Source organism: Amblyomma maculatum, chromosome 1, assembly GCF_055883805.1.
Source record: "Amblyomma maculatum isolate TAMU_Amacu chromosome 1, ASM5588380v1, whole genome shotgun sequence".
NCBI lineage: Eukaryota > Metazoa > Arthropoda > Arachnida > Ixodida > Ixodidae > Amblyomma > Amblyomma maculatum.
This window is the reverse complement of record NC_139344.1, coordinates 197,608,871-197,623,302: the sequence shown is the minus strand read 5'-3', so window position 1 is coordinate 197,623,302 and position 14,432 is coordinate 197,608,871. Positions and strand designations below refer to the sequence as shown.

Below are 14,432 nucleotides of genomic sequence, written 5' to 3'. Positions count from 1 at the left end.
CTCACTGTAAAGTAGTCATCGTCACAATAGGTAAATCTTGTGTTCCTATTTTATCACAAAATTTCGTAATTAGCGTATACTGCAAAAAAAAACAACAACAAACAAACTTCGCAGGAGCACATCTAACACACTACGCAGACGAGCTAGGCAGGGAAGCAATTAGCATTGCAGTCCAGAAAGCACATGCGCACATCTAACAGTACTATTGCAGTATTGACGCTTAATAAACACAGCGTTTGGTGCTGTCACTATGTTTTGCAAGCCTCAAAGCTGCTGAACACTACGCAGCGATCGCCAGAAGGACAAAGCAAAGCTGGCACTTACCAGTTGGTGTAATGCTGTATTCCGGAAGCACCCGAAGGCAGAGAAAAGTAGAAGCATGATCTTGCACACTGTATAAGAGTCCTAGAAACAGCGAGAAAGCGGTAGCGCGTGGCTATCCGGACCACTTTGCAACACGGCGCATCCGGCAGTCGCCTGGTGAGGGTGACCCTACGTTGCTGTCGCCATCTTCCGGCAGCCAGCGGCGTAACTTGTCAACGGAGGAGGAGCGACGGCCGCGGAGCGCGGAGTCGCCAGGCAGAGTGTATAAAGGATGTCACAGATTTCTGTCCGCAGATCGTGCCCGCAGACCGCGTCCGCAAAATCTTGTCTGCAGCAGTTGCGGATAATTGAGAAGTGGTAGAGGTTAATGACGGGTGTCAATCGATAAAGGCTGACGTAATGTTGCTGCAGAAAAAATTAATTGGGCCAATAAGTTAATTAGGTAATTAATTAGAATAACTGGTTCACAGGAAAGGAAAGGTGCAGTATCTGCCACACTTTTTCTGTGGACACCTGAACCGCGCCGTGAGGGAAGGGAGGGAGTTGGGAGTGAAAGCGGAAAGAGAGAAACGAGTGCCGGTAGTGGATATGACATCAAGGATGTGACGTCACGCAGCCAGAAGTAGAGCCGAAAAAAAAAGGGCATGGGAAGGGATTGGCGCGCAATTTGAAAGTACCAAAGACTAAAAGGGGTAAACAAGAAGTGAATTAATGTGATGTAGAGGATATTACTTCACGGAACCGGAAGTAGAGCCGAAAAAGGGCATAGGAAGGGATTGGCGCGCAATTTGAAAGTACCAAAGACTAAAATGGGCAAACAAGAAGTGAATTAAGCTACTAGAAGCAACCAACAGCAGCATTCGTGCTTTCGCAATACTCCAATGTAGATTCTGCAGTGCTCTTCAATTTTTTTTTTTTTTTTTCTGTTCAGCTTATTTCCACTAGTTTCAGAGAACGAAAAATGTCGCATTACAGGCAGGGAAAAAAAAAAATCTGAAAGATCTATGGGAATATTTTTTCGCGCTCAAGATTGAAGTTTAGTTTATTTTCCAATCATATATGAATGTAGCACCTCTGAAAATGCCATTCAAGGGTGGTACAGCTGCGCTGTGCTGCACCAAAAGCATTAAATTGAAGTCAAATCAAGTCTTTATTTTAACATCGCTGAGATGTTAGCGGCGCGGCGAACGCTTTATTTTTAGAACAGAGTTTTGTAAAATGTAATTAGATCCCCGTTAATTCGGACTAGGCCTATATAAGGCTATGACGTCGGAGGTTCTTTAAAATTCAGACATGAGCGGGCTCGCACCGGTTACTTAGAACGGGCCGGGGGTGGGAGGAGGGGTGTCAGGTCGAGGTACGACTCCCCGCGCTGCCGGCGATACCGAAATAGTCCTCCCGAATCTGAATTTAAAGGAACAATGGTGCACGTGCACTAGTCCTTGTGCGTGCACAACGACGGTCTGAGTCTCCAACTTCCCAAGTACAGCTTAGTGGCGTAGTTTCGGTTTCCTTAACTTCACGCCGACCCGCGGCTGCTGTCTCGAACGCTGTTTGGCACGTCACTGGTGTTTAATTTTATTTGGGGATGGCGTAAAGCGTTGTGATATATTTGTCTTGCTGGCATCCATGTACTTCTTCCAGTACGCCGAAATTGTGCACTGGTCACGCGCTGTTCATAGTTCATGCAGTGAAGCACCCTCAAAACTCGAGGGGCCGTTTTTGAGCAGGCACCACTTCTACTGTGTTGTACTACGAAGCAGGTAGTGGAGGCCTTTAAGATTTTAACGAAGTTTTACAGTGAAGCACCCTCAAAACGCGAGGGGCCGTTTTTGAGCAGGCACCACTTCTACTGTGTTGTACTACGAAGCAGGTAGTGGAGGCCTTTAAGATTTTAACGAAGTTTTACATTGACTGATGCTCTGAAGTTGCTGCTACAAAAGATTACATTTCAGCTCCACAGCTGCTCCAGAACGCACATTTTTTTTTTTTGCTCCAAAACCTATTTTGGCTATCCCACCCTTGGTCATTCGATCGGCGCAACAGTTCTATTATCTGAATCATCAGCCTCGCACCCCCGCTTAAACAATGAACTGCCCTAAGCGAGTGAAGATCATTCACTGTTCGCTTCGAGGGTATAGAGCCTTGTGGACTGCAAAGGCGTGTGTATGGGAGCGGAGTAGTGCCTCAAAATACGCAATGGCAAATGGTACTACCATCTCAGCACGCCCCTAGCATCTGTGCTGTTAATTTTTTCACTTGACTGTGTCATTGCTAACAATGTTCCTGACCTTTTCCTCGAAATATGGCATTTCGGTGTAAACTTTGTCCGTTTCTTTTGGTTTGGTTTGGTTTACAATACAGTACCTTTTATTCAACATCATCAGGGTGTTGGTTGCGTCGGCAAAAGCCAGTGATGAGGCTTGACGAGGCCGACGCACCCTATAGAGACAGTTTGGTAGTGACACACATAAAAAATCCTAGTTGAAATAAAGAAAAGCATGGGTTAACATTCAAACATTGAGAGCATGAGGTAGCACAGGTATCAGTCAGTTGTCCCGCATTTAATAAATGCGGGAAAATGAAGCGCAACATTTGACAGCCGTAATTTGTGCGCGTCTTAGGTAACAACCATTTAAAACTTGCTCTAGTTGAGTGCATATAATCTTTACACTGTAATCTTGACGGCTGTAACATAAAACTGTTGTTTTTAATTACGCTTGCCTGAGAGAAAGAGAAAACTTTATTGTCGGGAGTAGTGTTTCTGGGTCTTAGTGGAAGAGCCAAGTGGCCGTTAGCTCGTGGCTTGCGGCGACTTCAGCGCGGTTTACGGCGCCCAATTGTATATCGGGGCTCGCGTTACGCAGCACTTCCTCCCAGGATTCAAATGAGGGAGCTTCTATGAGAGCCTTGGGAGGCGGGTCCTCTGAGCAATCCCACAGGATATGATTTAGGTCGGCTTTCTCTCCGAAGTAACGTTTTGTATAACTGGGGAAGTGGGGCGATGCCTAGGTTTTCAAAAATTGGTGCAGAATGTTCAAGTCGAGGAGCGTTCACAATATTTCAAACAGCTTTCTTTTGTAGGAGATGTAAGCGGTTGATGTTAGTGAGAGATGTACCCCATACCAAAAAATAATAATTGTCAACAGAAGAAAACAATTAGTTATACAACATTGCTTTATATGCTTTAGCATGAAGTGTCTCAGTCGTCATAAAATGCCAACAGCCTTAGACAGTTTGTTTACCACAAGGTCGATGTGATCATTCCAAGTCAAATTTTTATTAAAAAGGACACCGACTTTTGACTGTTGGAACTAATCGAATGAGTGGTGATCCCATCCTAAGACAAAGGTGGCAGTAAAGTCATTTTATGGCGAGGTCTAAAAAGCAGTGCTTTTGTGTTTTCAGTGTTTGTTTTTAAAGAGTTAATTTTGGACCTTTCTTGTAAAGAGTGTAAGCAATCTACTGTAAGCCAAAGTCTCGTGTGTAGCCATAGATAGAATGGAAGCAGAGGTTGTTGTGAACATATATTTAGTCTGTAATATTACAAACTTGCAGCTTGTTTCAAAAGCACACTGGCCTCAGCTATGGTTCATGCTCTTGCAGCTTACCCTTTCGAAAATACGATTGACCTGGCATTAAATGGCGTTTAGCCTTTTAAAATTGACCTTTTGCCTTATTGACTGTTTTTGCACCTCTTTCAGAGAACAAAGGTACGGAAGCAATGGAAGTGGACCTACCACCTCCAGTGTTGCCTGTGGAAGATCGAGAGTCAGCTAACAAGTCAGGAGGTCCGTCAAGTCCAGGTTCTATGCTAAAGCAAGCCTTACTCGAAAACGCCGCCAAAGCCGAAGCCGCTGCGAGTTCTCATCGGTCCGAGGAAGAGAAAACCAGCGAGAGGCACACATGCAAATTGTGCAACTTCACTGCCAAGAGCCAGACGCTGCTACATGCGCACGTATCATCTCAGCATTCCTCCCAGCATCAAGCTCAGCGACAGCCTAAGTCGGTGCAGTGTCCGCTCTGCCAGGAGCAGTTCAAGGCGCTAGAAAAAATTGAGTCACACCTAGTTGAGACACACAACGTGACTTCCGAAGGCATGCAGCGACTTCTTGCTCTTGTCGACACATCTGTCTGGGCTACAACGGCAGCAGTAAAACGTGGGAAGTCATCGGCCACAAAACAAAACGCGTTGCCAGCAGCAAACGAAGATTCTGATAGTGCTGATGCCGACTGCCAGGCGAGTGACTCTGAAAACAAGGACAAAATGACTCTTGACGACTGCTTGTCTATCGAAGACCTCACTTGTGGCGCATGCGGCAAGAACTTCAGCGTCCTGGAGGAACTGTTCAGCCACCAGACCGAGACAGGCCACTTGGAACTGAAGCAGACTCCTCGAGGGCCTGGCTACCTGTGCTGGAAGAAGGCGTGTAACCAGTATTTCATGACGCCACAAGCAGTCCAAGTTCATTTCAAAGAGATTCATTCGAGGCGATCTCAACAGCAGCAGCATCAGCATCAACTGGCTGTCTCTGAGCGGCACGTGTACAAGTACAGGTGCAATCAATGCAGCTTGGCCTTCAAAACGCTGGAGAAGTTACAGCTCCACTCCCAGTACCATGTCATTCGAGCGGCCACGCAATGCGTGCTGTGCGGGAGAAGCTTCCGCTCTGTCGCTGCGCTCCAGAAACATGTGGAGACGTCGCACATCGATATGACGCCGGAAGAACTGGAGCAGTACAAGACCAGCTTGGTTAACAACCCATTGCTCACTAGTGGGGGTGGTGCAGTGCTGGACCCACAAACGACTGAATTACTAAAAAAAGAAAGCAACCGCGAAGAAGATACTGCGCTAGACGAAGAGATGGACACCGATGATGGAGCGCAGATCAATGAAAATGACGGAAGTGTGGAACCCATGGATGCCAGTGTGCCAGGTCTTGGTGAAGGAACTTCTATAAAAGAACAATTTTTCGAAGATTACATTAATAGTCAAGCCATAGCTGAGGACAGCTACAATGATCCTGGTAGGAAGTACAAGTGCCACCGTTGCAAAGTTGCATTCACGCGTCAGAGTTATCTAACAAGTCACAACAAGACACTGCTTCACCGGAAAGGCGAGAAACTCAGCTACCCCATGGAAAAGTATCTGGACCCTAACCGGCCTTATAAGTGCGATATTTGCAAGGAATCCTTTACCCAGAAGAACATCCTTCTAGTGCATTATAATTCCGTGTCCCACTTGCACAAGCTAAAGCTCAGTCTCAAAGATGGCAGCAGCCCAGTACCAAGTCTGCCTAGCTCTGCAGTGAACGCTATACCATTGACTGTTGCACCTTCTAGCAACTGCAGTAATAGTGTGACATCTCATACAGCGATCGCCCCACCCCAGTCGCCGACGTTGTCACAAGTCATGGCGCATTCTCCTACCAATAATAACAACAATGATGCGGAGAAGAAACCATTCAAGTGCAACATTTGCAAGGTAGCTTACACTCAAGGCTCTACATTGGACATACATATGAGGTCTGTGCTTCATCAGACAAGGGCATCAAAGCTTCATGAACTTGCAATGACTGGTCAAGTGGATTTAAGCTCACCTCTAATAGAGAAACCCGAATCAGGACTAGCTGTTCAGTCCGAGTCACCACAACCAGTTCAGCAGAAAAGTTTGACAGACATGCTAACTCCAAGCAAGCCGCCTCAGCAGTCCTTAGAATTTTCACAAAAGCAATCCGAAGCATCCTCTCAAAATCTGTCCCACGGACATTCAGCGCCTTCAACTCCAGTGCCTGCTAGTACCTCTACCACACCAACATCACAGGACCATTCGGAGAGCAGCTGTTTGCACCATGTCATTACATCTACTGTCTCTCATATCGGCCAGCAGCCAGTGCTACTGTCGTCACAAATGGCATCGTCGCAAGGAATGGTGACGTGCAACCGTTGCAGTGCAATCTTAATGTCACAAGAAGCGCTCGTTCAGCATCAACAGCTGTATTGTGTGGCTACATCAGCTGCCCAGTCGACGTCACCAGTTGTTGTCACGCAGAAGCATTCGCTACATAGCCACCATCATCAGCACCACACCCCCCAGCAGATGATGCCAGAAAATCAACTCAGCAACCCGCAGCTTCAGGCTGCAGCCACAGCGACGCAACAACTACTTCGTTTGAGGTCCCCGTATCCACGGTCCAAGCCTCCTATGTACAAACACCTCCTAGAAGGTTTTGGCTTCGACGTCGTGATGCAATTCAACGAGTTTAACCAGAAGCGCATGAAAAGAGACGCGGAGAAGCGAGAACAAATTCTTCAGCAGCAGCAACAGCAGCAGCAGCAGCCCAAGGAAGAATTAGACAAGCCAATGTCTCCTAAAGTAGAAGCGGTGCAAGTGAAGAAGGAAGCAGAGGAGACTGAACCTGAAAAAGAGAACACGATGCCCGAAATCAACCGCTCGGTGTGCAACACCTGTCAGAAGGAGTTTTCCAGTATCTGGGTGCTGAAGGCTCACAGGGAGGAAGTTCATCATGACATAGTGCCCTTAGACTTGGTGTCCAAGCTTGCAGACGACTTCCGGACGGAGTACGACAAGAAAAATGCGTCGCAGGTTCCCACGGAGGAGGGTATGCTGGACCTTGCAAGCAGCCAGGCCGCGGGCGGCCAGGCCGACGGGGCGTCGCCGGGTGCATCCGTGGGCGTCTCGACGGTGGGTGTGGGAGGCAACGGTGGCAGCAGTGGTGCTGGTGGCGGTGGTAGCGGCAACACTAACAGTAGCAGCAACAGCAGCAACACCAACGCTGCAGGCCACTCCCCGCAGCTCCCAACACCTGCCTCGGCAACGCCGCCAGTGTCACTGTCGGTGGCCCCACAAGCGAGCCAGCAGCAGCCAGTGTCCGAAGCGTCCACTGTGACTGCCAACCAGATGGCAGCTCAGCTGCAGTTCAATCAGCTGCTCATGAGCATGGGTTTGGGCATGGGGCTGCCGATGGGAATGAACATGCCCTTTGCAGCCGCCATGAACATGCATCCGCCGCTCATCCCTGTGGTCATGCCACCTCACATGGACCCGCTGATTACATCCGCATTCAACCACCCTATGATGCCAGGGGCTATGGATCCAAGCTTTTTCGCTGCCCAGCAGAAGTTGCTCCAGCAACAGCACCAGCAACTTGCTCAAGCACAGCAGCAAGCTCAACAACAAAAGCGGGCCCGTACTCGCATTAGCGATGAACAACTGCGCATTTTGCGAGCCTACTTCGATATCAACAATTCTCCAACGGAAGAGCAACTAATGGAGATGTCCGAGAAGTCTGGCCTGCCTCTCAAGGTCATCAAGCACTGGTTCCGCAATACCCTCTTCAAGGAGCGCCAGCGTAACAAGGACTCGCCGTACAACTTCAACAACCCTCCGTCGACCTACCTTAACCTCGAAGAGTACGAGAAGACGGGCGAGGCCAAGGTTATCCCGCTGTCCGAGAAAAATAACAATGCTGAGGACGGCAGCATCTCCGCTGTGAAGCCGGTGCCTCCGTCCGCTGCCAGCAAGGAGGCGCCCCCTGTATCGACGACTACGACGACAACGACACCGTCTGAAGTTCCGGTCAAGAAGGACTCCATCAGAGAGGAGGCGCGCATTGAGGCTGCCAGCACAGATACGCAAGACAGCGTCGCATCTTCTAACACGACTCAGAACGGGGAGGGTGCTCTTCTAACTCCCAAGGTGGAGGCCCCTACTTTGCAATCTTCGCAGCACAACAGCGGCGGCGGTGGCAGCAGCAGCGGCGGCGGCGGCAAGTCCGAGTTCCTGAGCTCCCTGACGTCTCGGCTGTCCGTGGATCCGCCTCTAGACATGGCGTCTCCGGTGCATCACGGCTTCCTGCTGAGCACGCCGCCACCCCTGCTGGAGCGGTCCTCGAGCACTACGCCCACACCGATGACGTCGACGCCTTCGGCCGGATCTTCCGGGAAGCGGGCCAACCGGACCAGGTTCACAGACTATCAGATAAAGGTGCTTCAGGAGTTCTTTGAGACGAACGCCTACCCCAAGGACGACGACCTCGAGTACCTATCCAAGCTTTTGAACTTGAGTCCGCGCGTCATCGTCGTCTGGTTCCAGAATGCCCGTCAGAAGGCCCGGAAAGTGTACGAGAACCAGCCGCCTTCAGCGCCGGAGGACGACGGCTCGGGGAGGTTCCAGAGGACGCCGGGACTCAACTACCAGTGCAAGAAATGTTTGCAAGTGTTTCAGCGTTACTACGAGCTTATTAAGCATCAAAAGACTTCCTGCTTCAAGGATGAGAACCCATTGGCTGTACAGCTCAAGGCTGCCGCTGCCTCCGGGAGTGGCACTGGAACTGGCAGCAGTGGGGGTGGGAGTGGTGACGACCGCAGCCTGGTCGGCGCATCCAACCCGTCATCCCCAAGGACTCCAGAGCCGCCGTGTAAAAGCCCGCAGAACGGCTCATACCGATGTGACAAGTGCAGTCTGGTGTTTCCGCGGTTTGACCTGTGGCGCGAACATCAAATTGTGCACATAATGAACCCGAACTTGTTTCCCAACTACCCTCCGAACTCTTCTTTCGGTATCCTGCAGTACGAGGGACAGCAACAGCAGCAGCTTGCTCTGCCATCGGCCCAGCAACAGCAGCAGCCGTGGAAGCGGAAACTAGAGGAAGAGCAGCCACTGCAGCTACAACAGCTACAGCAGCAGGACAGCAAGGACCCGACAGGGGACCCACCACGCGATAAGCGGCTCCGGACCACGATCTTGCCAGAGCAGCTTGACTACCTTTACCAGAAGTACCAGATGGAGAGCAACCCAAGCCGCAAGATGCTCGAGAACATTGCGCGTGATGTGGGCCTCAAGAAGCGTGTCGTGCAGGTGTGGTTCCAAAATACGCGGGCGCGAGAACGTAAAGGCCAGTTCAGGGCGCACCAGCAAGTCATCCACAAAAGGTGCCCTTTCTGCCGCGCTCTGTTCAAGGCTAGGTCGGCGCTGGAGTCCCATTTAGCGACTCGGCATGCAGACCTTTACAGCAAGGGTGAGCTCAACATTGACTCGTTCCCAGATGGCGACGCGGACTCCAATCCAGGAACACCGACCAGCAGCGCTTCCGAGGAAAGCAAAGCCATTTCGCCCTCTGCGGGTTCGGACCTGGTCCACAGCACCATGAAAAAGTACTACGAAGACTCGCTCAAGAAGTACCTGGACGAGATGACTGGCGCTCCGACGGACCTCAGTGTCAAGCCCAAGGCGAACAAGGTCGAGGTTGGTGGCGGCGAGGCCCCCCTAGACCTGAGCAAGCCCTTTCGCTTGGACTCGGATAGGTCCGGTGACCACTTGTCGGTCAGCGAAAAGAGCATGGACCTGCGGATCGGCGTCTCCGACGACGCGCGCTCCGAGACCCACTCCGAGTCCACTGACAATATGGATGGCGACGATTCGTATTTTGAGTCGAACCCAACGTCACCACTAGGGCTTCACGGCGCAGGGGGGCAGCAACCGTCACGCCCTGTCTCGGGCTCTGGAAAGAGGTTCCGCACTCAAATGACCACCGTCCAGCTGAAGGTTATGAAGTCGATCTTTGCCGACTACAAGACGCCTTCCATGGCTGAATGCGAAATGCTGGGCCGCGAAATCGGACTGCCGAAGCGGGTTGTCCAAGTGTGGTTCCAGAACGCCCGCGCCAAAGAAAAGAAGTCCAAGCTGGCCTTTGCCAAGACCTTCGGCCAAGAAATCGAGCCTCCGAAACCTCCGGAGGAATGTTCGCTGTGTTCGGTCAAGTACAACCACCAGTTCAGCAACACCTCGATGCAGGACCACCTCTTCTCAAAGCGGCACATTGACGCACTGCGTAACCACATCGACAACATCAAGAAGATGACCGACGACGGCGCTCCCGAACGCGCCGCCGCTGACGCTGACAAGGCACCCAGCCTGGTGCAGCAGCTGCAGATGCTGGGCCAGGGGCTACCGCCCAGCTTCGCGCTGCCGTCGCCCAAGGAGGACGCCAAGAAGGGCGACGAGCCCAAGAAGGACGACGCGCCGCCGCCGCCCGACTCCCTGGCGCCGTACCTTTACGCGGCGGGCCTTCCCGGCTACTACCCCGCCGCGGCGGCCGGTGTGCCCGGCGCCTTCATCCACCCCACCTTGTTCTCAGGTAGGAACAAGCTATGATCCGGACCCCCTCCCCGCTATTTATCCGCATCGTATTTATTCGCCCGCTCGCCGGAGCCGCCCCCACCAGTTCCTAGAAGAAACCCGGGTCATGGCTCTCTGCCTGTAGATAGACCCCCCCCCCCCCCCCCCCCCCCTTACCCCCTTGGCGCCTCATTGCGCGACGAACTCTCTGAGGGACGCTGTCTGTTAATCGCTGGCGATGAGAGAGCAAAACAATGTGTGTACTACGCTGGCGCAAGATTTGTTTTTCTCGCTGTTTTCTCCTTTGTTACTGTTGTATGTCTTGTGATTCACAACGAATGCATTTATAATTATTACAAGATGGCTGCCTTGGGTTGCGTTCATGTGTATAAGTGACTAAGTATAAATATATAAATACTGTTCCTCAGCTTATGGTGCGTTTCTCTTTACTGAGCGCTTGTTTTCGTCATTTGCACATATTGCGCCGTGCAAACATTGTTTGGACTATCGTTATTATAATTATTATTCGTCGAAAGCGGCGTTGGTCTGTACAGTATCGTTGATGACCGGGTGGAAAATGTCACTCTGTTCTTTCTCCACTGTTGTCGTCATCTGTGGTCATGTCATCTTTCAAATCGACAGCCTTTTTGGCACTGATAATTTTTGAAGAGATGCTTTTCTGAGAAACAACGAGGTAGTGTTATATATATACATATTTTATATATATATATATATATATTCGCTAGCGTCTGACTAAATTGTGTTCTTTGTGTCAAGCAACACGATTTCAAAAGGTGACAGAATAGTGCATTTATGTACCAAAGTAAGGAAGGATGTTCAAGCATGCATTTCGTTTAGTTGTCTTCCGTTTACTGCCTTTTTTGTATTGTGTTTGGCCTACCTGTACATGACAGACTTCTTTGGCTTGTTCATACATTTCAGTTCAACAAAGTGTTCGTTCTTTTTTTTTTTTTTTTTTTTTTTTTTTTGCGCTCCCTTTACCCATTTTTGTGTCCCTGGACGCTGTTTAATGTGGACTACCCTCTGTCATGCTCTAGGAATTGTATACCAAAATCATTCCTCCCCCAAAGATGACTATGCTAGTTTCCCACCCTGTCCTGTCCACCTTATTATTTTTACGTTTGTGTTGCCGGTAGTGACCTTATTCTGTTTTGTACATATATATAAATAAATAATTATATAGCGCAAATGCCGCCAGGAGTAAGGTGTGTTTCTGTGAAAGTTTGCTTGTATGAAGAGCAAAATAAAGTGTTCTTTTGTTTTTTACATTACTCTTGCCTTTGTTTTGTTAATTACGTTTTTACCACTTGGTTCTATTATGGTTTGAGTTTGCGCTTTCGATATCCGCAGAAAATGGTCAGGGTGGTTTTAACGCGGTGCATTTTCTGTTGGCACCATAAACAGAAAGCTGGGATAAACCGACTACCTTTCGCTACAGGGCAAATATTTAATGACGCTTAGTTGAATTTTAACTACGAGGTATTCGTGGAAGAAAGCAGTGGACACGTGTCCTGTTTTCTAACGTAATAAATTTATGTACCTTCGTGCGCACTTGTGCAAAAAATTGAACTGCAGGTTTTCTCTCTAGCTGTAGCAAGAGAACTGGTAAGGTTATAAAGCGAGTGATACTATAGGAATCTAAAGATACTCTAGCATATGATTTGTGATGATCAGTGTTGCTGCACTTAAGCCAAATAGTTAGTGGTGTTGCTCTCGTTACACGTTCTGCACCTCATATCTACTGCGACACTCCCCTTGGAACTGGTAGAGGATTAAAGTGTGGTGAGGCAGATGAAAGGGGATGTACCACGGATTATTCATATTAACCGCAGCGTCATGAAACTCGGTCGGCGCTATTTGTTGAAGGGCTTCTTGGGCATCTGCCGCTTTTTTGTCGAGTTCTACTTTTGTTTGTTTCTTACTACTGGTCTAGACGCATAATGGAGCTGGATTAGCCTCTTGCGTGTTGGGAGTCATTGCAACAAAAGCTGTCCAAATGAACGTGGCGTGCAAGGTGTCTGAGCATTTTCTCAAAAACAAAGTGAGTAACGGAAAGAAAAGTGACGCTGATTGAAATGATACTTCTTTGCAAGGAGGTCTTAGAGCTGCATGCCCAGCTTGCAATACGTAAACATTTCCTCTCTTACATGTAAGAACTCTACCTCAAAGGGACCTGTTCCCGTGACTATTGACAAAAAAAAAAAGTTGAAGTAAATTAAGGAAAGCCTGTTTCAGCGCTTGTTGCATCAGAAAGGCTAATTATATGTTTTCACATTTAACTGCGAAGATTCGCGCTTGGCCTTGACCGCTCTGACTTCGGCTCATCATCGTATAGAGCCTCGTAGCACATATAGATTGAGATTGCTTATGTGGTATAAACGTGCGGAGACAGCCAACCAACGCAATCAGAGCTTCCTGTCATTAAAATCTTGTCCCTTCGCAACAGCGAGACGCGAAGAACCGAATGACTTGAGGTATATCTCTATGTGCCTTAGGCGAACTCTTCCAAGTGCGTCGCTCTAATGTAGTAAAGCAAATCGCAAATACATTCCGAAGTATCACCATGCTTGGAGCATCTTAAGTCCGCGGTATGTGGTAAATAAAGTGTACTCGGAATTTGGTGACTGCGCCACTAAAAGTTGGCAGCGTACACCACTTAAATAAGCAGAACGGGCCACGTTCTTCTGACTGCACTCACATTTGTTGTAGCAGAAATAAGAGTTCCGATGTGTTCATGCGTGAAAGTTGGTTTGATTTGTTTGTAGTGTTTAACGTTCCAAAGCGACTGAGGCTATGAGAGACGCTCATGCGTGAAAGTATTGGAGATGGGGCCGCGGCCAATTCAACCAACTGGCGCCAGCAAAGCGGAATAGTGATCTGTTTCCGCTCGTACGTGCCTGGGCACGTGTCATGGGACGGACCTCGAACAAAAATGCGGGCAGTGTGAAGAGGCGACAAACGAGAGCTTGTTAACAGTCGCTGTCAAACGGTCTAAATTTGGGTCTTTTTTTTTTTTTTTTTTTTTTTTTTGAATTTCTTATTAAAGATCAAATGACAAACTAAAAGCTCAATAAAACGGACGTAGGCTCCAGGGTGCGGTGGTGTTATCCCACTACATGCAGAAAAGCTTGCTCACGTAACGTCAGCAGAACATGAGCGGTAGCGGTGTACTCGGTTTACTAGAGCCACTCGAGGCCAGACTTCCGCACTCCTCTTTTCTCGCTGCCGGATTCGGAAGTTGTATGGCTGTCACAACGTTCACAGCAGATCAATCGGGCCACCGGTGCAACGTCATTATTGTATGGGATAAATGAAACCTGTGTGTGGTTGCCACCGCCAACTCTGGCTTATCAACAGACACTAGTAATCGAAACGGGAGGAAGGAATTTTCACAGCTCTTTTTATCAGGTCCGAGTACATGTATGTAGCTCCTAGAGGAGTTTTGGAAAAGGCGGAGCAAAATTGATTTTCCGTCCGAAGAATCTTCATGCATCAGGAAAAAAATAATATAGCAGGCTTTGCTTCATGGTGCCGTTCGTAACAAGAAAAGACGACGCGCAGGCAGTACCGTGATTTACTGCTGCCTTGCACCACTAGGCAATCAGTTGTTTGTTTGTTTTTTTTTAATTTTTTTTTTTTTTATGGCGTTAAGGCATGTGCGGACAGCGCGATTAATTGGTACTCGTACACATGAAGCGTACTGGCAAGAACATGAGGGTTCCTTATGATAACAGCTGACAGTATTTTTACCACGCTGGCTGTGACTGCGTGAATAATAGCACTCGCTCGGAGAAGGTCAAAAGTGATTGTTATCATCGCGGGTCACGCTCATATATCTCGTTCCATGATCGCTCAGCACGTCTGTGTGTCCACGGACAGTAATGGCAGAGGCGGTCGATGAGGTCGGAATTGTGAAGCTTATTCACAAGTTTTCAATGATACGTCA

General features: G+C 49.0%; 1 protein-coding gene across 7 annotated transcripts in view; it reads left to right on the top strand.

The window, feature by feature from the left end:
• Window positions 1-11,757, top strand: part of zfh2 (Zn finger homeodomain 2) — a 359,438-nt gene extending 347,681 nt beyond the window's left edge. For all 7 annotated transcript variants that reach the window (XM_084589992.1, XM_084589986.1, XM_084589989.1 and 4 more), the window contains one exon: window positions 4,029-11,757. In XM_084589992.1, coding sequence (XP_084446118.1) covers window positions 4,029-10,501 — 6,473 coding nt within the window. In that variant the 3' untranslated portion in view covers window positions 10,502-11,757. The remainder of the gene's footprint in view (window positions 1-4,028) is intronic.
• The last annotated feature ends 2,675 nt before the right edge of the window (window positions 11,758-14,432 follow it).